Source organism: Heteronotia binoei, chromosome 4 (assembly GCF_032191835.1).
Source record: "Heteronotia binoei isolate CCM8104 ecotype False Entrance Well chromosome 4, APGP_CSIRO_Hbin_v1, whole genome shotgun sequence".
Classification (NCBI taxonomy): Eukaryota; Metazoa; Chordata; class Lepidosauria; order Squamata; family Gekkonidae; genus Heteronotia; species Heteronotia binoei.
The window spans coordinates 30292244-30317710 of NC_083226.1; the positions used below are offsets into that span (position 1 = coordinate 30292244).

At 44.3% G+C, this 25467-nt stretch overlaps 1 protein-coding gene across 1 annotated transcript in view; it reads left to right on the forward strand.

Annotated features, from left to right (window-relative positions):
• The window catches only part of IDUA (alpha-L-iduronidase), an 85123-nt gene that overhangs the window by 44674 nt on the left and 14982 nt on the right, over nt 1-25467 (forward strand). The window contains exons 3-10 of the mRNA XM_060237048.1: nt 2199-2281; nt 2694-2801; nt 4598-4693; nt 7777-7979; nt 9460-9639; nt 21233-21449; nt 22613-22822; nt 25045-25166. Coding sequence (XP_060093031.1) covers nt 2199-2281; nt 2694-2801; nt 4598-4693; nt 7777-7979; nt 9460-9639; nt 21233-21449; nt 22613-22822; nt 25045-25166 — 1219 coding nt within the window. The remainder of the gene's footprint in view (nt 1-2198; nt 2282-2693; nt 2802-4597; nt 4694-7776; nt 7980-9459; nt 9640-21232; nt 21450-22612; nt 22823-25044; nt 25167-25467) is intronic.

Below are 25467 nucleotides of genomic sequence, written 5' to 3' on the forward strand. Positions count from 1 at the left end.
TCAGCCACCTCTAGGCCCCCAGTAGAGATCATTTAACAGAGGTCACCATGACTTCCAGGTGTACATGCACACACAGACACACACACGTGTGCACATAAAAATACAAAAATGCCCCCCCCCCAAAAAAAGAGAGAGAGTAAAACACTGGTTCCCAATCCAAAACCTGGGAAGGAGTCCAAAGCCGGGTCTCCAAGAGAACACATTGTTATTAGTCATATTAGGATGGCTCTAGCTCAGTGGCAACTGTAAAACTCTGATATTAGTTCATACAATATATTCTGTGCAAAATGGGTCTAATGGAGAAGATTGGATTTATGCCCCACCTTGGAGTCTCAGAGCAGCTTACAATCTCCTTCCCTGCCTCTCCCACAACAGACACCCTGCGAGGTAGGTGGGGCTGAGAGAGCTCTCTCGAGAACTGCTCTAAGAGAACTGTGACTGACCCAAGGTCACACCAGCAGCTGCATGTGGAGGAGTAGGGACTCAAACCTGGTTCTCCAGATTAGACTCTGCACAGTTAACCACTACACCAAACTGGCTGTCTGCAACACTGGAACAGACGGTTGCAAATCAGAAGGCACTGCCCTTCAGTTTCCTGCTAGCTCTCATTCATGGAGCAACTATGCTCAAAACATGCAAGCAGGCCAGCATCATTACTTAAGAGCCCAGCTGGGCTCTAGTCATTGTGGAGCAACCTCCTACTTCAGCAGGAGCTCTCCAAGGTTCTGCAGATCCTGCCCCCTTCATCCTCTTTGGAACCTGTACGTACAACTTGCTTTTCACTACTGGAAATCTCTGGCCCTGCTCAACAGACTAGCTGAATGTGCAATAACTGAGCACATAACTGATGTCTCAATGCATGGGTACTATTGTTGCTATCTTGCATTAAAACAGGGCATATCTTAAGTCACAGTTGCACTTGTATGATCAAAACACATGGTTTCCATTTGTCTAAGGTTTCAGATTAGGGCATGTGACATTGAAAGCCCTCCTACAAGTCAGTTTCTGGTTTCCTTGATGTAGTACATCCCCCTCTTTATGTGAAGTCAGCATGTGGTTTGTGGTTTGAACTCTATGGCATATTCAGTTGATAGAAAACTACAATTAATCATTGGTGCCCTTGTTCATTGAGTAAGCAAATACTTCAATAGAAAACCAACTGGAACGTCTTGCAGAAATGCTGGTAATTAGACTAAGGGTGCAGACCTAAATTGGTGCACTCTGCCTTGAACTTGAGTAACCTGAATGTTTTGCTTGCTAACTAAAATTATTACAGCCATCCACACACATTGATCAGTTTCTGCTGATTGTCAGGAAATCTTGTCCATTGGATCCGTCCCACAATTTTTGTTTATCTACAAGATCTTAAACCATGGAGATGATGCACTGGAATTCAAAGGACCTAGACACCGCTAAAGTCTAGGTTAGACTACTGCAATATGCTTTATGTGAGCCAGCTCTTGAAAAGTGTTTGGAAGTGTTTAAATTGATTTGGGGTCGCAGAGTCGGACTCGACTGTTCGAGTGAACAACAATTGATAGCAGAAACTGGAGGCCTCTATCTCTACAATGAGAAATACAGACTAATGGACTTGTAACAAGAAAATTAGTTAGACCCCCTAAAGCCATATGTAGATTCTACCCCTCATCCTACCTCTCCATGGAGCAAAGTGTGAACCTCGCTTCCAGCTTAAGGAGTTGTCGTCCAACTTAAGTAGCTCTTCCTCCCACAGAATTGCCACTTATGTTAGAGGAAGCCTCCTCGGACTGGAGGGAAGAGGAAGAGAAAGATGCATGCTGATGTATATGTTCAGAATAATTCAGTGGATTGAGCAACAACAAAAACTTCTGTCTTCACGGGAAAATCACAGCTGTATAGGCCTAGATACATGCCAAATGTCCATATTCACTAATTAGTTTACACGTGCTTAATTAAACATTGGATGAGCTGTGGTTAGATGCACAAATTGGCTCAATGGGGGGGGGGAGTACTGTACTCAAGAAGTGTAGGGAAATATCAAAGTCCTGTCTGTAGAGTTGGATATGTGTTGGTGCATTCACACATGAAAACCAATATTTAATGCTGAAGTCACCAATTAATGAATATGCATGTGTGTACTATGTATATACTCACTGGTTTATGGGGAAATTACTAGGGTTGTGTTGCAGGCTTTCTAAAATCAAATTTCCCTTCTTCAGGGAGACAAATGGGACACTTCATTACAATTTCACCAGCCTGGATAACTTTATGGATCTCCTCTGGGAAAACAAGTTAAATCCAGGTAAAGTTATGCCTTTACGTTACTGCAGTCTGCCAGTGCTAAATGCAGTTTTCACCTGAAGGCAGTTGGAGTTTGGTACAGCAGTTTCATTGAAAAGTGCTGGAATTTTAACAAGTTAGTGTTACATTTAAGTTAAACCCTCACTGCCTCCCTTGTGAACTGTTGTAAAGGAGAAGTTACAAATCTCTGCAGCTTTTTGTAAAAATGCGTTGAAATGTATGTTCCTAACTCAGCCAAGAGTAGACGAACAACACCCGACAATGAGAATATGGGCTTCCCATGTTTCCCAAGATCATAACATTCCCTATATATAATGTCTATTAGGAAATCAGTCTTCTTGGCATCCGTGAGCCCTGCAAATGTATGACAGTTCAGGTTGTTTTTGTTTTGTTTTTAAAAAAACTGGACTAAGGCTTTGAATTGATGGGAAGTCCTTCAGGATACTTCACTGACTTTGAAGATAAAGAGCAGGTGATACAGTGGAAGAACTTGATTGCTCAGTTAGCCAAAAGATATGTCGGTAAGTGTTTTAAAATGGTTGCTTCTCGATTCAGTGTCAATGATCCCTCCTTTCTGCCCAATGTTTGAATTGTTGTTTTATATTTTTCTCTGTGTGTTTTAGCTTGTTGTGTCTGTGGGAATTATTGGAAGTTTGGAAAAGGATAGTAGGTATCACTTCTGACAGAGTGTGCTGGAAAACGTCCCGTAGGGCACTCTGGGCAGCCCAGCTTCAGCTAAAGTTCTAATGAATACAGACTCACAGACAGCCAGTTCAACAGTTGTATTAGGGTTCAGGCAATAAGCAAAGTCAAGTACAGTCCAATAGTCAGTTCACTCACAGTCAGTCCAGCCAGTTCAGAGGTACAATAATCACAGTCCAAAGAATAGTCAGTTAACAGTCCATCAATCCAAGTTCATCCAACAGTATAACACGCCACTCTCCTCCATTCCTCTCCAATACTTCTCCACTCCTTCTCCACAACAGGTAGCAGTGTGGCTACTGCTGTTATACCCCCACCAGCCAATCCCATTGCTCACTTGGCTAATGAGTTGCACGTGTTTCTCACATGCTTCTACTTACAGCTGTATAGCAGGAGTTACATAATCATATTACCAGTATCAAGAAGCCTTAAAGCGACGGATACTGTCAACTTCAGAATGGCCTCAGAGGCAGGGCCAGTCACATAACGATCAGCAGAAAGTGTGGTTAACCACTACATTCTGGAATGTTCCAAGACAAGTCTCATCCTATGACAGAGACAACTACGTACTTATGAATTAGCACTCTTTGGCTATGCAAAGGTGGTTCCTCCTGGGTTATTAAGTTTTTTTCCATTAAAAGGAAGGGGAGTAAAGTAGGGACTGTACTTTGCTTTTATGAAGAGATGCCTTTTGATTTCAGTTTCCATAGAAAGGGAAGCACTTGCTCCTTGTATGACACAGGGAGAGGTTCCCAACCCGATATATCTGTATCTGTGGCCCATCTGAGGGTACATAAACATGATGCTCTGTCCAGGAGAATCAGATAAAAGCAGTCCATAGATTTGTTCATTTTTCTGCACTGTTAAAGACCATTTAATGTTTATCTCTAGTACTCGAAAAACAAGACCATGCCTGGAAACACATCAGTAGGTTACTTCTGGGACATGAAAGGAACAAACTGTGAATATGTGCCTGTCCTGCCTCATTTACAAATATACCTTTAGAGACAGAGTTTGTTGCACTTTTGAAGAGGAGATTGGTCTAATACAGGGGTGGCTCTTTCACAGGGATCATTTTGTAGAAAAATAGGTGGTGGAGCTCCTCCAGGGATTGTTATACAGCTGCACATACTATTCAACGGACAAGGAGGTGGAACTCTCAGAAGGAGGAGGTGGAACTCTCAGGAAGGTTCAGGAGCTGTGCTCCTGTGAGCTCCCACTGAATCCAAGGCCTGCTCTTTCACATATATTGTGTGGCTCTTGTAGCCCCCACTGCCCCATCAGCTGACCTGGAGAAGACATTTGTCTCTTTAAATCACTTTTCCAAGCCAAGCCAGCTGGCAGCTTGGAAAATGCATTTAAAGTTAAAGTTGCTTTATTTCCAATTCCACCTCTTCCTCCCCATCTATTTTCCTTCCTTCCTTCTTTCCTCCCTCCCTCGTTTTGCAGCTCTCAGATGTCTGACATTTATTCTATGTGGCTCTTATGTTAAGCAGGCTTGGCCACCCCTGGTCTAGTAGAGTAGTCCTTCCATTTAAGATTTGCATTTCTATCTCAGTAGAAGAGTGCTCTTCCAATGGTACTGAGCCATTCCAAATGACCTTTTGATTTCCAGAGCAATATGGGTTGGAACACGTTGCCAAGTGGAATTTTGAGACTTGGAATGAGCCCGACCACCATGACTTCGACAACGTGTCAATGACAGCCAATGGTAGGTTGATTTTGAGTCCTTCCTGTTTTTTGTTATTTGAATGGAACGGAAAGATGTACACTCAAAAGGACAGGACTGATAAGAACGAGACTGATAAATGTTCCATTTTAGAACTAGGAAAAGTCTACCACATTTCCCCTGCCCCAGAGATAATGGCCTTTGCCACACAAGCTCTTAAAAGATAAATCAACAAATGGACACAAGGGTTGGGAGAGTCTCTTAATGATAACTGTAACTGCATAAACTCAAGAAAATGAAGTTAATGTTTTATAACAATTATAACCAGGTGTATTTACATTAGTTTATGCACCTTGCCTAACCCATGTTTAAAAGCACCAATCTTTTAACCTGAATAAATGAGGATAGGGATTTGGGTTTATCAGATAATCTAAGAGCAATAGAAACTAACAGTGCAAGCCTAAGAATACTTTCCTGGGAGTAAGCTCCATGGAATAGACGGGTAGAATTCAGAACAGACCTGCTTAGGATTGCTCTCTAACTGTATCCCAAATCCCTAAGAATCCAGGATTTCTCCAGTCCTCCAAAATCAATGTAATTTGTTGTGAAATTAGACCATTCAATGATGCTGAATCTCACTCTTTTATGACTTCAAAGGCTCAAACCAAATGAGATCTGTGACTGGATCTTTCCAGAATTTTTAAAATGGAAATTTCATTTGGGAGATAGTAGTGAAATTTGAATCTGACTGCAGCAATAATTTTATTACTGGAAAGAGCCAATCACAGATTTTCCATTCTGAAACAGCTCTCCTTCTTTAGCAATAAGTGTCAATTATATGTATCTGTCTAGGTTTCTAGAATTGAAGGGGCTAGGAACTGGTTCTTTTTATACATATAAGAAAAATATTTTGTTTTGTTGTCATTCAGACTCCTAGCTCATTAGTATGCAAGGCCACACCTCTGACATCACCATCATTTGCATACTAGGCTACACCTCTGACATCACCAAAAGTGCTATAATATCATTTTTGAGGTGTGGTAACCAGAATTGTACTGCATACAATTCTGGTCACCATACCTCAAAAAAGATATTCTAGCATTGGAAAAAGTCCACAAATACCGTATATAGTCATATATATAGCCATCAATGTTCCCTCTAAGCTGCAGAGTCTTATGAGCAAAAATTCTACTTTGTGAGTTACTGGCATTAAACTTGTGAGCTACTGCATATAAATTATTGTGCTCTGGGGTCATCCTTTCTGAGCTAAAACAAAAATGTGTGAGCTCGAAGCTAAAAATCTGCGAGCTAGCTCACGCTAACTCAGCTTAGAGAGAACGCTGATAGCCATCTCAGAAAAAAAAAACCCAAATTCCAACACACTACTCGATCACAAGAGCCAGCATGGTGTAGTGCAGGGGTGGCCAAACTTCCTTAAACTTAAGAGCCACATAGAATAAATGTCAGATGTTCAAGAGCCGCAAAGCATGAACATCAGATGCTTGACAGCAGAAGGGAGGAATGAGAGAGAGGTGGAAAGAAAGCAACTTGCGTTTTCTAAGCTGCCGGCTGGCTTGGATAAGTGATTTAAAGAGATAAATGCCTTTTCCAAATTGGCTGACAGGGCAGTGAGAGCCACACAATATACATGAAAGAGCCACATGTGGCTCCTGAGTAACAGTTTGGCCACCCCTGATGTAGTGCTTAAAGAAAGAGAAATAAAGCAAATAGAGAAAAAGACTGACTGATAGAAAGAGGGAGGAAGGAAGGAAGGAAGGAAGGAAGGAAGGAAGGAAGGAAGGAAGGAAGGAAGGAAGGAAGGAAGGAAGGAAGGAAGGAAGGAGAGAGACAGGGGGAAAGACTGACAGAAAGAGAGAGAGAAGAGAGGAAGGAAGTGTGGGGGTGGGAAATAAGGCAAACAGGGAAAAAGAAATATTGATAGAAAGACTGACAGAAACGAAGGAAGACTGGGGCAGTGGAAAATAAAACAAAGGGAAAAAGAAAGACTGACAGAAAAATGAATGAATGAAAGAGGGGGAGGGAGAAGAAAGAAAGAAAGAAAGAAAGAAAGAAAGAAAGAAAGAAAGAAAGAAAGAAAGAAAGAAAGAAAGAAAGAAAGAAAGAAAGAAAGAGAAAGAAAGAAAGAGAGAGAGAGAGATGGGGGAGGTGGAAAATAAGGTAAAAAGAAAAAAATATTGACAGAAAGAAAGAATGAAAGAAATACAGAAAGAGTGGGAGAGTGGGAAACAAAGCAAATAGGGAAAAAGACAGACAGAATGAATGAGAGAGAGAGAGAGAAATGGAAAGAAAATAAAAGAAATAGAAAGAAAAGGGGGAGAAGGGATGGGGAAAAGTTGCGGAGGAGCGGCAGGGCTCCTCTGACCCCCCGCTGGCCAGCGGAGCACAGGGAAAATGCCACGGAGGCATCATAGGACCACTGACCCCCTCCAGGCCAGTGGAGGATGGGGAAAAGCTGCGGAGGCGCTGCAGGGCCCCTGACCCCCGCCAGGCCAGCGGGGGGCGGGAAAAAGCCGCGGAGGTGCTGTAGGACCCCTGACCCCCTCCAGGCCAGTGGAGGGTGGGAAAAAGCCATGGAGGCGCTGCAGGGCCTCTGATCCCCTCCAGGCCAGTGAAGGGCGAGAAAAAGCCGTGGAGGCGCCACTGAGGCCCCCGACCCCCGCCAGGCCGACAGAGGGCGGGAAAAAGCCGTGGAGGTGCGGCAGGGCCCCCGGACCTCCTCCAGGCCAGTGGAGGGTCGGGAAAATGCCGAGGAGTTGCCGCAGAGTCCCCTGACCCCCACTGGCCAGCGGAGGAGCACGGGAAAGCCGGGAAAGCACAGTTGGGTCCCCTGACCCCTGGCCAGCCAGGAAGCTGCCTGGGATGAGCTGGAACACTGGCTAAGGCACCTGGAATGCTGCCCATGCTAGCCGGAACAGCGTTCTGGTGCATTTCAGCTCAAAAAAAGCCCTGCCTAGCTCACAGTTGTTAGTCTGTTGGTGCCGGCATAGCAAATGCAATAGGATATGCCACTCTTTACCAAGTTTCTATCTAGTATGTTTCAAAGGGAAAGGCCTCTCTCCTAACAGCAGAATGCCGCAGCTTAAATGCCTATATTTCATCCCTAGGATTTCTCAACTACTATGATGCCTGTTCAGAAGGATTAAGACAAGTCAGTTCTCAGCTGAGCCTGGGAGGCCCCGGAGACTCCTTTCACCCCTACCCCAAGTCCCCTCTGTGCTGGAGGCTGCTCAGTCACTGCCACAATGGAACGAATTTCTTCACAGGAGAGACGGGCGTGCGGCTGGACTACATTGCCATGCATAAGAAGGTCTGGCACTCTGCTTGCCATGAAGTTTGGAGCACATAAAACAATTCATAGCCCTATTTCAGTGCTCGGATTTATTGGCTTCCCTGCATTAAAATTTCGCTATGTGGCACAAAGGTTCTTGATTGAATTCCTGGGAAAGTGGCAGCTGCAGCAGTGAATTCAGATGTTTAAAACACTGAACAGCACCCTTAGTGTCTTTATGGTACATTAGAGCAGCAATCACCAATATGGTGCTGCCAAGGTATACCATGGTATCACGGTGTGTCCAAGTGCCCACCCGCTTCTCTCCCAGAGTGCCTCTTTCCAAACATAACAGCTAAATCCTGGCTTTCCTTCATCTCACTGGAGCAGGAGGGGGTTTGGAAGAATCTAGGAAGTGTCAGATTTGGGTCTGCAGGGGAACCCATTTAGAAACAGCTGCCCACATTATAAAAAGATGCTTGGCTTTGGAACCTCACAACAATTTGAAATTCCACCCCCAGCCCCACTTCCAATGGCAACCATTTTTTCTTGGTGTCCACTAACCTTCTCAGAATTCCACAAGTACCCATGGGGTACCCTTGACGAAGGTACCTGCTTTATCGCATTCAAACTTCCCTTCAGTAATCTGTAAGGCCGGCCAATACTACCTGCATATTATCTGAGGAGAGCCTGAGAGACAGAGGCTTGCCTAAGGGGAATATCCCCCAAATGCTACAGTCTCCATGGTGGTTGGAACATACCCATATTTATGAAAATACTGATTTCAGCAATACTTACATACTCTGTCTAGTCTTCTTTGAGTGGGACTTTCTCAGCTGTACAGCAAAGAAATGGCCTTCAGTTTAACTGAGCACTCCATCCCACCCCCCCATTCACCACTTCTGACACCGTGTAATCTTTCCGAGTCCACAGAAAAAACCCTACTGCCCTATAAGGTATATAACAATCCCCCTTTTTGCAAAGAGGAGTCTGAGGCCAAGACTTGCCCAAAGCCTTCTAGGAAGTCTGTAGTGGAAGCACAAATCCTGAGCCAAATGTAATTACGCACACTTCAATTTAAGCTTCAGCATTGCTGAAGAGTTGCTAAACAGAATTTTCTGACTGTGCCATTGTTCCTCCTGCCATCGCTGCTGTTGTAAGCAGTCTCTCGCCACCTCTCAGAATGTGTAGTCTCCTTGGGGCAGGGACCTGTCTGAGGTGCTATGTGAAAACACATACAGTGTTATTAGTACTGCATAAGCAAAAAAAATATGTTGTGTAGCTGAGGAAATAGCAGGAAAAGAAATGAATGCAAGTAATCTGGACAAGATCAAGATCTTTAACTTCAATCTCTATCAAATTTTTAAAAAAACCTTGTCTTTTTATCTAAGCCTTTTAAACACTACAGCAGAGATATGTGACAGAAAGGTGTGTGTGTGAAAGCAATTTACCAGTAAGTCTGAACCTAAGAGACAGAGCGGGCTTGAAATCTAATAGATAATAATGTTCCAAACCACAGGGAGCTGGGAGTTCTCTTCACATCTTGGAGCAGGAGATGGAAGCGATGGGACAGATTCAGAAACTCTTTCCCCGTTTCACCTCCCTGCCTGTATACAATGACGAGGCGGATCCCTTGGTTGGGTGGTCGGTTCCCCAGCCATGGAGGGCAGATGTCACCTACGCAGCTCTGGTGGTGAAGGTAAGATTGAGCTTTCTTTGCTAAAAGAGGAATAAAGCCCCATTCCTAGAGGACAGAAACACATAGCAAAAATTGTCTTGGACTTTTTGCTCTCTTTTCAAGCCAAAGCCCATAGTGTTAAGGACAGAGGAGGGCAAGAGCTCCTTCATCTAGATCCAGGTGGGAACTGTGTTGGCAGTAGAACTAAATTTGAATCCAGTGGCACCTTTAGGATTAGTAAAGTTTTATTCAAGGTATGAGCTTTTGTGTGCATGCACACTTCCTCAGATACAATGAAATGGAATTTACCAGTCCATATATATATATATATATATAAGGCAGAGATCAAACAGCAAATTAACATGCAACATGATGATCTTTTAAGATATGCAAAGACAAAACAGGAACGAGAAGCTACATTTATAATGTCACTATTGTTTGGATTTAATTCTGGGGGAAACAGTGGAGCAAATAAATATGTCAAAATTGGAGGGAGATGTGTAAATGTATCATTCTTAATTGTGGAGTGTTAAGAGTAATTGAAGAGCCCCGTGGCACAGAGTGGCAAAGCTGCAGTACTGCAGTCGGAGCCCTCTGCTCATGACCTGAGTTCGATCCCTGGCATAGCTGGGTTTTCAGGTAGCCAGCTCAAGGTTGACTCAGCCTTCCATCCTTCCGAGGTCGGTAAAATGAGTACCCAGCTTGCTGGGGCGGGGGGCGGGGAGTGTAGATGACTGGGGAAGGCAATGGCAAACCACCCTGTAAAAAGTCTGCTGTGAAAACGTTGTGAAAGCAACGTCACCCCAGAGTCAAAAACGACTGGTGCATGCACAGGGGACTACCTTTACCTTTTTAAAGAGTAATTCATGGAGGCCTTGTTGAGAGTGAGCAAGCTCAACCCTCCAAAGATCTTTACCCATTTCCTGATCTATAAGCCTGTTGCCTCTTAAACCTGCATAGCTGTTCCTTTTTGTTAAAATATCACCCTTTGTTTAAACATATGTAGGATTTATTTACTGTAGCAACTCCACCATCAAAGCCAGTCCTTTCCTTCCCATAAGCCTGTGGGGTGCTGAATCCACTTTGACACATTTAACTAGCCTGAAATAGCCCTGGAGTGATCTCATAAAACACCAAGTAAATAGCGTGAGAGTTCGTACTGGAGAAACTTCTGGCCTGTGAAATCCAAGCTCGGCATTTTCTTTTTCTTACATAGAGCGCTTTCCTCACCCTTCATTGCTCTAGATGGGAATTAACTCATGGAGTAAAAGGTAGGGCCTTAACCTGCAGCTTTCTCATTCACAGCTACAGGATTTAGGACTTGTCTGCCCTCAAGTGGAGGAAGCTTGTCATTGCAGTTTCTTTCTTTTTTTTTGTAATCCCATTTTTATTTTGGGCACACAGTTTCCATATTAGATTCTGTATCCATGTTGGTTTGAATCAATAGAACAAAGTCTCAGTCCAAATATCTGAAGAAATGTGCATGCACACAAAAGTTTATACCCAGAATTAAGCTTTGCCGCTCTTAAAGGTGCCACTGGACAATCTGTATTACTTTGTCTTAAGGGCTGGTTCTCTTGTACATTTTCACCAGTCAAAAACAATAGCATTCAAGGAGGAGGAAGGTGGGTGGGTGTGGCCAGAGACAGCATCTCTTACAATACAGTGTCTACATCACTGTGTTGTAGTGAGAGTAAAGGGGGAAAGGGGAAACCACATACGTTGCCCTGAGCCCCTTGGAGGAAGGAAAGGAAAGGTCCCCTGTGCAAGCACCAGTCGTTTCCAACTATGGGGTGACGTTGCTTTCACGTTTTCACGGCAGACTTTTACAGGGTGGTTTGCCATTGCCTTCCCCAGTCATCTACACTTTCCCCCCAGCAAGCTGGGTACTCATTTTATCAACCTTGTAAGGATGGAAGGCTGAGTCAACCTCAAGCCGGCTACCTGAAAACCCAGCTTCTGCCAGGGATCGAACTCAGGTCATGAGCAGAGCTTAGGACTGCAGTACTGCAGCTTTAACACTCTGCGCCACGGGGCTCTCTCCCTTGAAGGAAAGGTGGCATAAAATACAATAGAAAAGTTCATAATGAACACATAGCCGGCAGGCAAGGGGTTTTTGGCCTGGTAACACAGTTTTTGCGCATAATATATCAGTTTCCAGTATTAAGAAAGCCAGAGCGGTGTAGTAGCTAATATCAGACTAGGTACTGGGGAGACCCAGGTTCAAATCCCTGTGCTGGCTCTGGGTGACGTTAGGCCAACCTCCCACAATCTAACCTAATTCACAGGCTCATTATGAAGCTGAATCCAGACAAGACTGAAGTAATGCTGGCTGGGAAGGCTGATAATCTAGAAGGACTGAACCCACTTGTCCTAGATGAAATAACATTGGCCTTTTTAGAGCAAGTTAAATGCTGCCTTGCTGTCTGAAAAACAGGTTGGTGTGGTGGCGGCCAGATGTGGCCAGATGTGCTTTCTATCAGCTGCGTCTGATTCACCAACTTTCTCACTACCTGGAACTCACCTGATCTGGCCAGTTATCCGCGCTTCTGTAACCTCAGTAACTGGTTGGATTACTTCAACATGCTCTACAAGGGGCTACCCTTGAAGACAACCCAGAAACTACAACTGGTTCAGAATGCAGCAGTCCAGGAGCTTTCAGGGGCTAGCTGCTGGGAATGTAATGTTGCCCATTCTGAAATAGCTACATTGGCTGCCAGTCTGTTTCTGAGTTCAGTTCAATTCAAGGTTCAGGTTAAAGTCCATCATGAGTGGCGGCCCACGTATCTGGTAATCAGGCAGACATCTGTTGGCTAGCCTACCACTTAGGGCTGCCTATCTGGCATCAACCAGAGCCAGGGCCTTTTTCATGGCTCCCTGAAGAGGTGACAGGGACCCTCTCTGGAGAGGAGGGAGTTCAAGGCTTGTCTGTTTGCCAGGGCTGCTTCTGAGGGGGTTTAAATGGCAAGCAACTTTTCAGGGGAGAAGGGAATAGGGCTTGGTCTTTTACCTTTGGTTTTATCTGCTAATATTTTAATTGTTGCAAGCCTCCTTGAACCAGGAGGAAAGGTGGGATATAAATGTTTTGATAATGTTTTAAAATTATGAAGATAAATTTAGGAGGGGGAGATTCCCAGTGCAACCCTTAGCAGAGTCACACCCTTCTAATCTTGTTATCTTCAACCGTCCCTCAAAGAGGTAGTTTTGTTTTGGACTGCACCCACTATATTATCTCAAGGTCCTTGGAAGAAGGTTGGGATAGAAAATAAAACAAGCTCAATAAAACAAAGTCGTTAATACTTGTCTAGGGGGAAAAGTGACCTGGGATACTTCAGAAAGAGCAACCAATTTAGCATTCTCCAGTGTTGGTATTAATAATTATCACAAAACACGGAATGTTGGAACAGCCATACAGCAGAATGTCACATGCGATGTGTGGGATGTCACATGCGATGTTCACGACACGATAGCGTTAACCGGAAGCAGCAGCATCACATCGACGACGTTGCACAGGACACTGTTTTTTGGGCAAAAGTCTTTTGCCTTCAAAACAATCGAGTTTGCCCAAAAACTAGAGCAACACTGCACAATGTCCCCAGCATGATGACGTCACCCGGAAATGACGTCAAAGCCCAATACCAATTTTGCCTAGTACCCCCATGTTCAGATTTGCTGAGCATTCTACACAAAATGCAGACAACAGCCTGTCGATCAGGGCCTGACACATCTTTCTTTCTCCCTCATCCCACCCTTTTTAAAACATCCCTCCTGATGAAGAATCCTGAAAAACTCCCAAGCTTGCAGACTATGTGGGTTGGTCGTAATGATGAAATCTCTTGCTTGACCATTCGGCTTTTGAATCAGTAGGCAGGAGGCTGATGTTCAGTTTTACACGGGTTGCACAGGCCTATCGCACCCTAAATTAAAACAAAAACAATGTGTTGATTTCCCCCTCCCATGTCCATTGCCAGGGATAAATTAAATTCTTAATCTGAGAGACCTCATCCTGAGTTGGTGAAAGCATGTGTTGCTGTCACCTGACAGATGAATCCCACTGCTTTTTAATTCAGTGCACTTTACATTCCTTAAACTGTATTTACTTCTAGGAAACTGGGTTATTTATGAAAAAGGCAAACAAGGTTCAGCAGCAGAACTAAAAATGGTGGGGGCCTGTCAGAAATGACCTTAAACAAAAGCCTGGGATGTGCAGCAGCCTGCAGCATTTGAATGTTTAATTCTTCAGTACAAGAATGCTGGCAGTCACCTCCTCAGGGCTGCCCACATTTTACCTCTGGCTTCAACGTCAGCTTCTTTACCATCGCTTCTGGTTTGCCATGAGTTTCAAAACTAGCTACACTGGATGACTTGCCAGTGCCTCAGTCCATCCGCCTCCTCTGTCAGCAAACAATCTGTTTTACTCCCTCAGTACTAATCCATACCTCATAAAGCAGTGGTGTCAAACTCATAAAGCAGTTGGTGTCAAACTCATTTGTTATGAGGGCTGGATATGACATAAATGAGACCTTGTCGGGATGGGCCATGTTATTTAAGATTAAATAACAGAGATATAAACTTTATAAAGGACAAGAAGAATTGAAGATATAAAATAAAATAAAACATGCTTAAAACATTAAGCGTTGGTCTTAAAGGTGCTTTCTTTGTATTTCTACCGCGGGATCCAGCGAATTGAGCAAAGGAAGCTCTGGCTCTTTCCCTCCCTCCCCAGGGGACCAAGAGAGAGGGAGTCTCAGTCAATAGAAGGAAGAGAGGCTTGGCTCAGTAGCTCTGCTGTATGATGGAGAGAGCCTGGCAAAGCAAGCTCCGCTTCCCCCCCCCCCCTTCCTGCCCAAGGGAGGAGCCTCAATCAATGGAGAACATAGAAATTTTGCTCTGTAGCTCCTGTGCAACTGAGCAAGCCTGGCAGAGCAAGCTGTGATGCAGAAAGAAGCAAGAGAGAGAGAAGAAAGCAGATGACAGCCAGTTGCTTGGGGGCCTGATTCAGCCCTCATGTTTGACACCCATCATAAAGCCTTCATGGTCACCACAGGAATTTCTGTCAGAACTGAATTCTCAGGTTTACATGGGCCCAATTTGGATCAGAACCACAACACATGAGGGGGGGATGTCACGACTCAGATGGGTTGCCACCTGGCGCTGCCACCACTCTGGATTTAAGGTTCCTTGAGAAGGCCCAGAGTACCCTCCCAAACCTTACAGATCTCCCTCACCTTGACCAAAAAGCAGGCATGAGGACCAGGCAGAGTAACAAGCAAAATAAAAAGTATATTTAACAGGAGGTCAGGTGCAGGATAACAGATAAGGTGCACATAATAATATAGTACAGTGGGTGAAGGAAAATAAACAAAATGTCCCAACGTGACTAGACTCACAGTCCCTAGTCCGTTAGTTTAACCAGGCTCCGGCCTGCTCACTTTTCCCTCAGAATAAGGGTCTTCTTCCCTGCAGCAGCCTTCTTGCAGGCTTGGCTTCCCAGGAAGAAAGAACAGCATTTTCCTCTTACAGAGCTTTTCCACAGCCTCCTTTTCTGTGATTGGCTAAAAATAGCACCAAAACCTCTCAAGGCATTTTGGGGCTTGTAGGCTGTCTCTAACTACTGCTATACAGGCCTCTGGGCCCACTAGTAGGGTCGCCAATCCCCAGGTAGGGGCAGGGGATCCCCCAGTTTGGAGGCCCTTCCCCCACTTCAAGGTCATCAGAAAGTGGGGGGAGGATGTCTGCTGGGCACTCCATTATTCCCTGTGGAGACCAATTCCCATAGGGTAAAATGGAGAATTGATCCGCACTTCTTCTTGAACTTACATATTTCAGAGTTTCTGCCCTGCCTCTCCAATACCTCAGAGTGGCTTACAATAAAGTGGACAAACCTGTGTATCTCCAGGGTTGGGTGTCAGAAGGCACTTTCTCTTTCCTCTGACAGAAGGCACTTTCTCTTCATGTCTTTCTTTGGAGAAGGCTCTTTTCTGCTGAGGAAAACCAGCTCTGTAGTGGAATAGAGCTGCAGCAGCCAACCCATTATCAGCATTTTTAGAAAATGGTCTTCTTGGAGGGGAGCAAAGATTATTCCACAGAAGAAAAGCTGCCTGCAGCACAAAATGGCAACAACAGTTAGCAAATCCAGTCAGCCAAATGCCTTTCTAAAAAGGTCTGTGCACAAATAGACAGAGCCTCCCTCACCCTTTCAGGAAGCTGATTTCAGGAAGCAATGCTTGTCGGGGATGCTTTAGGCCAGGGGTGGCCAAACTGTGGCTTAGGAGCTGCATGTGGTTCTTTCACACATATTGTGTGGCTCTTGGTCCGCCCTGTTGGCTGGCTTGGAGAAGGCATTTCTCTCTTCAAATCACTTTTCTAAGACAAGCCAGGCTTTTTTTCCAACTCTCACTCCCCCATCTATTTTTCTTCCTTCCTTGTCTTGCAGTTCTCAAACATCTGACATTCATGACTTGCTGCTCTCAAACATCTAATGTTTATTCTATGTGGCTCTTATTCTATGTGGCCACCCTTGCTGTAGGCTGATCCTGCATTGAGTAGGTGGTTGGATAAGATGGCCTGTTTGGCCCTTTCCAAGTCTGCGATTCTGTGACTCTTAAGTTAATTTCTAATGAGCCAATTGCTGTAGGGGCACCAGCTAAAGGAACTCCTTTGCTGATTAAAGGTGTGATGACTTCACCTCACCCTCTTTAATTGCCCCACTTCATCACATACCCCTTTGCAGCCTATTCTTTTCTTGGATTGATGACCCCAAGATTAATTTCCTGTGCTGCAGCCACAAGGAAGAAAAACTCAAGACCCATCACCACACTCCCAGACTCACTTAGGGGTATGCAGGATGTAAAAGAGAAGTCTTTCAGAAGGCTACAGCAGAGGGGTAACAACACTTTGTGATTGGCTTTTCAAATTTTTCTCCATAGTAGAAATATTTGGTGGGGTGGGGTAGAGTTGAGTTCTCAAGCAGGATGTCAGAACATCAGAAGGGTCCCCAACATTTTTGAGCCTGCAGGCACTGTTGGAATTCTGACAAAAAGTAGGTGCACAGCCACAAAATGGCTGCCACAAGAGGCAGGAAAAGGAAAGGTCCCCTGTGCAAGCACCAGTCATTTCCGACTCTGGGGTGACATTGCTTTCACAACGTTTTCACGGCAGACTTTTTTTTTTACGATCTCGGAAGGTCGTAAACCTTGAGTCAACCTTGAGCCGGCTACCTGAAAACCCAGCCTCCACCAGGGATCGAACTCAGGTCGTGAGCAGAGCTTAGGACTGCAGTAATGCAGCTTTAACCCTCTGTACCACGGGGCTCCAACCGCAAAATGTCAGAGAGTGAGCTCATGCATAACTCCAATAGTAACTGTTCAGCATTTTAGGCAGAAGCTCTGTTTGACAGGATGCCTTTTAAAATGAACACATTGTTTAAAAATATTTTCTTGAATACTCCTTCAGTCACACAGTGAAGATCTTTGTGCTGTGGTGGCAGCTACTGACGCAGCAACGTCTAAAAAATCAGCACAGCCAATCAGATCTCCAGTGGCCAATCAAAATGTGTGACTCTGGTCCCACACATTTTCTGAAAATACTTGGCAGGTGCCATGAAAGGGGTCAGCAGGTGCCTGAGTCACAGTGAGTGGAGGAGCCCTGAAGCAACTTTTTCCTGTAATGTGTGAATTTTTCAATACAATTGATGGGAGTCTTTTAAAATGTTTGTTATTAAAATAAGGCTATTTTAATGATCGAATCATAAGCTAGTGAGTTGAAGTACTTAATATTGACCTTAGAATTTGCTCCAATACCAGTTTCATATGGCCTCAAAATGTCTCTGTAATTGATCAGATTTCAATATCTTCTTGGGGGGGTTGCTGCACCCAAACCCCCAGCTGTATGTGCTCGCTGAGCTTGCCAGAATCTACTCATAGCCTACATTTTGGGAGCTGAATCCTCAAATCCATCATTGTTGCATAGCTTAATAATTCTACAGGTCATTTTCAAGTGCTCCACCCCACCACCCTGTTCTCCACCATTTGGGCCTTGAGGTCCTTTGGACCTTGTTTGGTGTTGCCCCATTGTTGCTGGTCATGAAGGGGCCCCCATAACATTCAAGCTTCAGGGTCCCAAAAATGTAGATACACCCCTGGTGCCAACTACATGGAATAGATGGCTTTGTAAGGAGATTAGACAGATTGATAGTCTCCAGTTGATAGTCAGGACAGCGAAGAAGGATGTCTGGGTTCAGAAGCAAAATGCCTCTGACTGTCAGATCCTGAGGAAAAAGCCAACAGGTTGAAAGACATTGCCATTTGGTCCCTGCTTGTGGGTTTCCTTGTGGTGTCCAGTTGACCACTGCAGGAAACAAGATGTTGGACTAGATGGACCGTTTGTCTGATCCATTAGAGCTACTCTTAATGTTCACATGAAAGGCATTTCAGACACTGCAGAAGACAACTGCAGTGTAATATCCAGTCTGAGAGAGAGAAGTAGACAAGCTTTCTAGAGAGAGATTGGGTTTGCTGCTGCTCTGAAACTGAGGGAGGGGGCTTATCTGAGTGGCTGGAGAGGTTGATCATACCATATTTACCCACCAGGAAGGTGATTTTTTAAAAATACTCTTTTCACTTTGTAAAAAAGGGGATGGGGTCATTGCATTGTTGACTGTTCCAACCTCTGTCCCCACCTGATATCACCTGAGCTTCTGAGTCTTTAAAAAAACATGTTTATGGAACTCCAGTCTGCAGAGCAGGACATGCTTAAAAACCAGCCAGCTGTTCTGTGAATTTCACCATGGACCATTAATCTTGTTACATCTGATTAGCTGCCTCGCCACAATCCTCCTCTTCAAGTCCTAAGTTTAGCCAGACTGAGGAATTAGGTCAACATCCACTATTGGAAAGGCTCCTTAATAAATCCTCTCGCTAACTTATCATGGTGTACTTCTGGTACTCAAGATGCGTACAGTACAGCTTTGCACGTTGATTTGGAATTCTCCTATAGTTAAAGAATTGCGGGGGGGGGGGGGGAGGCTGAATCAACCCCCAAAGAAGTAAATTTTCTATTTTAGAAACCTCTTGAGACATAGCTTGGTGCAGTAGTTCAGAGCAGCAAACTCTAATCTGCAGAACTGGCTTCAATTCCCCACTCCTCATGAAGCCAGCTGGGTGACCTTGGGTCAGTCATAGTTCCGTCAGAACTCTCTTAACCCCCCCCCCCAACTACCTCACAGAGTGTCTGTTTTGGTGAGAGGAAGGGAAAGCAATTGTAAGCTGCTTCGAGACTCTTTCAGGTAGTGAAGAGTGGAGTATAAAACCAACTCTTCTTCTTTCATGTCCCCCTTAGTGGTCTCTTTCCTAAACTGAAAAGTCCCAGATATTTCAGCCTTTCTTCATAGGAATGGTGCTCCAACTGTTTAATAATCTTGGTTACCGTCTAAGGCATCAGATATAAAAAGGCCTAAACGGTCTGTTGGTTTGAAACAAAGCACTGTAAACAATCTAGACAAAACAGGTATGATGTAATAGGTGTATGAAAAAGAAAACCCAAAATAGAATATCATGCATGAAGCAATCACAATCTACGAACAGAAAGTGAGACACATTTCAGAACCAAAGTTTTCCTCAGCTGCCTGATGTATAGCAAATAGTTACGTAATACCAAATTAAAACTGCCACTAAACCTTTGCCAGATGTTTATCAACAAGTTAGAGGGATTTCTTGAAATAGTTCACACATACCGGTAATTTATACAACCACAACCCTTATTGGCGTAACAGCATAGATGTGCATAATCAGCAAGGGGGAAAACATATATTACCCCAACATTTGAAACATTCCTCTCTTCTTAGAAGCACAGCACAGATATTTAGCCGCAGTCTCAATCTCAGGGTTATGAGAGGACAACAGAAAGAGAGTCTTACCACCATCAGATTGTCCCTCATGTTTTTGAAGAAGAGGATCTAAGTAAATGGCACAAATATCACAGTAAAATGTACAATGCAGAAGAACATGTTCAGTACTTTCTATATCCCTTGAACCACAACCACAAAACCTGTTGGAATTTTCTCAAACCTCCCATACAGCACAGCAGAAGGAAGGGCATTAAAGTAAGCTAACAAGAAGGCTCTACGAAGGTTAGGGGAAGTCAAGCAAGAAAGGTATGTTGCCAAGATTCCACTAAAGGAGATTCCCCACCTCAAAGGGGAACATCTGCCAGAGGCAAGGCTTCTGAGTTCTTGCATTTTAATATCTACAAGTCGTTGTTTAAGCAAAGCAAATGCAGTTATCTCAGGGAGGTATAATTTATACACACAACATACAAGTAGCATACAATAACATCATTAAAACCATGTGCAGCTTGTGTTCCATCAGAAACTTGTTTGCAGTGACCATCATATGACAAATCAATCTAATTCAATAAAATTGGGTGCTCCAGCCTTTACCATAGAAGTACTGTAGAGCATTTTCTCAATATAAGGAGAAAAGGTGTCTCTCCAAAAAAGAAAACTTGACAGAAACAGATGACACAAACACTCCAAAGAGACACTGCTTGTTCAGGACCCCCGTGAGTAATGTGTGTATGGTGTGCATAGTATAGGTTTTGCATCCTGCATACAGACTGCAATTCTTCAATAACCAGGCATGATTATCAGTGTGTTATCAACTGTATGCCCTGACCCAGATCACCCAGGCAAGGTATAGAATATACTGGGGGTGCAATCCTGGACAGGTTCCTGGGCGTCAGCCCCGCTGAATAAAACAGAACTTGCTTCTAAGAAAACACACATAGGATTGTACAACACAAGAAGGAATTGGCAAAAACCACAAAGGACATCAGTTTTCTTTAAAACCCATAATATTGGCATTGCAAATGTGGTAAGAACTGGCAGCCAGAAGTTACTGTGTGATTATTAAATAGCAGGTACAATATCCATAAGAACTGCTACATTCGAGCATCATTCATTCATTGTACATATAGTTGCACCTAAAAGGTGAGGTAACGGTAGTCCCCTGTGCAAGCACCATCTTTACTGACCCAAGGGGGTGATGTCGCATCACGATGTTTTTACAGGGTGGTTTGCCATTGCCTTCCCCAGTCATCTGCGCTTTCCCCCCAGTACTAATTTTACCAACCTCAAAAGGATGGAAGGCTGAATCAACTTTGAGCTGGCTACCTGAACCCAGCTTCTGCCAAGATCGAATTTGCACCTACTGAAATCTAAATCTGTTCACTCTCTGCACCGCTAGCAAGTAGCCCCCAATCTTCATGAGATTTGAATTTTACAGAATTACATTGTACTTCTTCCATTTCACGGCCCCTCATCCTGTCACTTCGCTTGTTTTCATGTACCTGTGTAAAATGACTGCATGGAGATTCCCCATTCATTGCATCTGAAGAAGTAGATGTTATCTGATTAATTATGAGGCAGCTTCACGTGTGTCCAAGGAAGTTTTTTTTTTTAAAGTAAAAAATAAATACAGTCCTGATCGTGCTACATCATTCTTTATCCGCAGCGGACTTTCTGGAAAGGACACTGACCATTCCCCAATATTGACACAAATATGCAAACACAGTAATGATGCCCAAGTGTCAGCGATGACTTTCCATTTCTTCACAGGTTATTGCCCAGCATCAAAACCTCCTGGTTGCTAAACCCAACAACACCATCAACTTCACTTTGTTGAGCAATGACAATGCGTTTCTGAGCTACTATCCCTATCACTTCACTCAGAGGACACTGACGGCACGCTTCCAGATGAACAACACCAAACCACCTCATGTCCAGATGGTGAGGAAGCCGGTGCTCACAGCGATGGGTTTGCTGGCACTGCTAGGTACAACGCATACAGGTTCTAAACATCACTCATCCCATTGTACAATCTCATAAATAAGGTTTTGCTCCTTAAATACAAAGCAACGGCAGGTTTTTGGTGATTCCTAGAGCTACCCATTTGTTTTTCCCAGAAGCAATGTTGTCATGCAGGTGACACTACAGTCCCATTGCTTGGCCTGGCAACCCTGCTTGGAGCCAGTGCAGTTGGTGTAAGACAGATCTAGTGGTTAAGAGTGGCAGACTCTAATATGGAGAACTGGTCTGATTCCCTATTCCTCCAGTTTGGTGTAGTGGTTAAGTGTGCAGACTCTTATCTGGGAGAACCGGGTTTGATTCCCCACTCCTCCACTTGCACCTGCTGGCATGGCCTTGGGTCAGCCATAGCTTTGGCAGAGGTTGTCCTTGAAAGGGCAGCTGCTGTGAGAGCCCTCTCCAGCCCCACCCACCTCACAGGGTGTCTGTTGTGGGGGAGGAAGGTAAAGGAGATTGTGAGCCGCTCTGAGACTCTTCGGAGTGGAGGGCGGGATATAAATCCAATATCTTCTTCTTCTTCTTCATATGCAGCCAGCTGGGTGACCTTGGGTCAATCAGTTCTGTCAGAGCTGTTCTCTCAAGAGCAGTTATCTCAGAGCTCTCTCAGCCCCATCTACCTCACAGGTGGGTTGTGGGGAAAGGAAGGGAAGAAGATTGTAAGCCTCTCTGAGCGAAGGGCAGGGTATAAATCCAATCTCTTATTTTTCACTGCAGCAGGTGCCTGCCGTATTCTGGCTGCCTCACTGTGTACTAGTTGACATTTCTGCACCATCTTCCAAGTCTGCCTCGCATAAAACACATCACAGCAGTCCAGCCATGAAATTCACAGGGTGATCTTGTCCAGGCCACTGCTGTTAGCCTGACATACCTCATCATACTGTCATGAGAGTCCAGGGCCACTTCAGACCTTTTATTTTTTTTAAGCATGAGAAACATACCAACAAAAAACCCATTTGTGTTCTGGGTAGCTGACTCACCAGGAATCAGTCAGGACTCAGACTCATTGATCTTGAGAGCTATGATGGCACTCCTATGCAAATAAACACTTCCTGGTACATTTCTCATTTATTTCATGAAAACAAGACAGCTGTTGCTATTATTGTTGATATTATCCCGCTATCCTTTGTGTAGGAGAGGAGCAAGTGTCTGCTGACATCTCCAGCTGTGAATCTGATGACTCCAACAGTGTAGGAGTCCTAGCCAGTCTGCACAAACCTGCCGCACCACAATGGTCTGACAGCTGGCAGGCAGCCATATTGCTCTATTCCAGCAACGATAATCAGCCATCCACCAACATCAGCACCATGACAATAAATGTAACCAACTACCCCATCTACAAAGGTAAGGCTTCAGCTATGGTTGTTGTAGAGCTGGTTCACCTAAAGGAATGGTGAGTAAATGTGTAGCTCGTATGGCCGAGGACCTGCCTACCTGAGGGACCGTCTCTCGCCATATGAGCCCCAGAGAGCGCTGAGGTCAGCTGGAAAGAACCAGCTGAATATCCCTGGGCCAAGGGAGGCCAGATTGAAGACCACCCGGGATCGGGCGTTCTCCATTGCAGCTCCACTTCTGTGGAATCAACTCCCAGAAGAGGTGCGGGCCCTACGATGTTTAGATCAATTCCGCAGGGCCTGTAAGACCTACCTCTTCAAAATAGCCTTCACCTAATGCCAAGCCAAGAAAGTGGCGCTGGATATGTTTTTAGCTACTGAACCTTACTGAAGACCTAATGTTTATAGCACCATAATGTTAATTTTAATATAACTTGTAAATTGTTTTAATGATGATTTTATAATTATAACTGTTGCTATATATTGTATTCCTATGTTGTGAGCCGCCCTGAGCCTGTCTTGGCGGGGAGGGCAGGATACAAATAAAAAGTATTATTAGCTAGATTCAAGTCCAATAGCACTTTCGAGACCCAACAAGATTTTAGGGGTATAAGCTTTCTAAAGTCAGAACTTGAGAGCTTTGACTCTCAAAAACTTATTCCCGTAATATCTTGTTCTCTAAAATAACATTGGCCTTTAATCTCCCTTCCCTTCCTTTCCCTTCCCTTCAATTCATAGATCTTCAGCAGCAGAAGATACCAGCTTATATATGTTTTTAATTCAAGGAATAAAAGGACTGGGGGAAATTTTGCAGTTGCTAGAGTAAACTTAGGGTCCATATCACTGAGGAAAACCACCAGGGTTTCCAGAGTGTAGGGAGACAGCTAGTTGATTAAAGCCTTAATATAGTGATCACTTATGTTCTCAAAGAACCTGCATTCAAGCAAGGCATGGAAGGATCACAGGGCTCTTTAAGATATATCTATCCTATTAAGGCCACAAAGGGAATCTAGCTGTTCTGCTGCCAACCAACACAGCTACCCTCTGAAGCTAGGCAAATGTGAGTCACAATATTGCTAAAAGGACCAACAAGCCATTGAGACATACAAATACAACTGACCTCCAATAGCCAGTTCAGTCTATCCAGCCACAATACCTCTTTGCTGCTGATGCTGGTTCACATTTCGTTGCAGGCCCAACTCGCAGGGGGCTCACACAGCAAGAATCAAGCTGATTGGTTTTTCTCATAGTTTCTCAAATCTTCTGAGAAAGCTCCTTTTCTGGAAAAGCCACTGTGCTGTACCTTTCTAATACAAGCAGTCAGGGAAATGGCCACAACAAAAATGGCCACAGGGGTAATATACTGTTCTAGAAAGAAGGCCCAGAGACAGTGAGTCATCCTCTCAAGCCATTGGAGTGTCTATAATTCTTGAGGGTAGAGCAAACCTGAGATAGGGAGTGTTAAAAGAAGTTATCTTTAGCAAGAATTATCTAGCAGCAAGGAGTAGATAGTATTCCAGGTATAATCAATTAGAAGCTTTTCTCCCCTCAGTAGAGCTGCCAAAAGTCCTGAACTGGACCCCCTGATCCAATCTTTTTGAAACGTGGAGGGTGTTTTGAGGAGAGGCACTGGATACTATGCTGAAAATATGATGTTTCTACCTAAAAAAACCCAGCAAACCCCCCCCCCCTCCGAGACCCAGATACCCATGGATCAATTCTTCATTATACCCTATGGGAATTGGTCTCCATAGGGAATAATGGAGTGCGCAGCAGACATCCCCCCCCCCCCCCCCGCTTTCTGATGACCCTGAAGTGGGCAGAAAGCCTCTAAACCAGGGGATTCCCTGCCCCCACCTGGGGATTGGCAACCCCATGCAAAATTAAAAACAAGACTTGCATCCTTTGAAATCTACCCATGGAATATGAATTTCCACTCTTCCCTTCTCCCACTACAGACCACTGAAATTCCCAAATTTTGTTCATGGTGGTCAGACCCTCATGAATAGCTTTGGGGTGGCATGAGGGATTGTAGAATGAGGAAGGATTTGGTGTACCTCTCCCCCCACAAAAAAAACCCCTATCACAACAGAGGATACTCATCCCTCATCAGAAACAGATGGAAGAGTACAAGCCACAAAGCCTGTGTTGGAAAGCCACAGTCTGACTTGATATTGAATGAATATCAGACAAAAAAGTTTGCCTGTTTTCCTTCCCTCTGTTTCCCCAAAGACCTTGTGTACGTCACTTACTACATGGATAACAACCTGACCAATCCATATCTGCAGTGGAAGAAAATGGGGGCTCCAGATTTTCCTTCACCAAAGCAATTCCAGAAAATCCGAGAAGCTGAGGTATATAGTGCATTGTGAAGCAACTCTGAGTACCAATTGATATGACATACATTTACTCATAAGCAAGTCCTATTGGATTCAATGGCATTCTCCCAGAATATGAAATTCATATGCAATACAGTTCTATGCAGATAAGTTCAGAATTCAAATGTTAAATTCAAAGGAGTGGATAAGTGTGGATAGGATGATATAGGATTTTGCTTACTGTAATGGAAAGGCTGGCAAATCAGGGTCTTTGTTTTGCTTGCAGAAGTGATGTCTGAAGAAATAACATTTCCAGAAATTTTGAAATTGGGGGAGG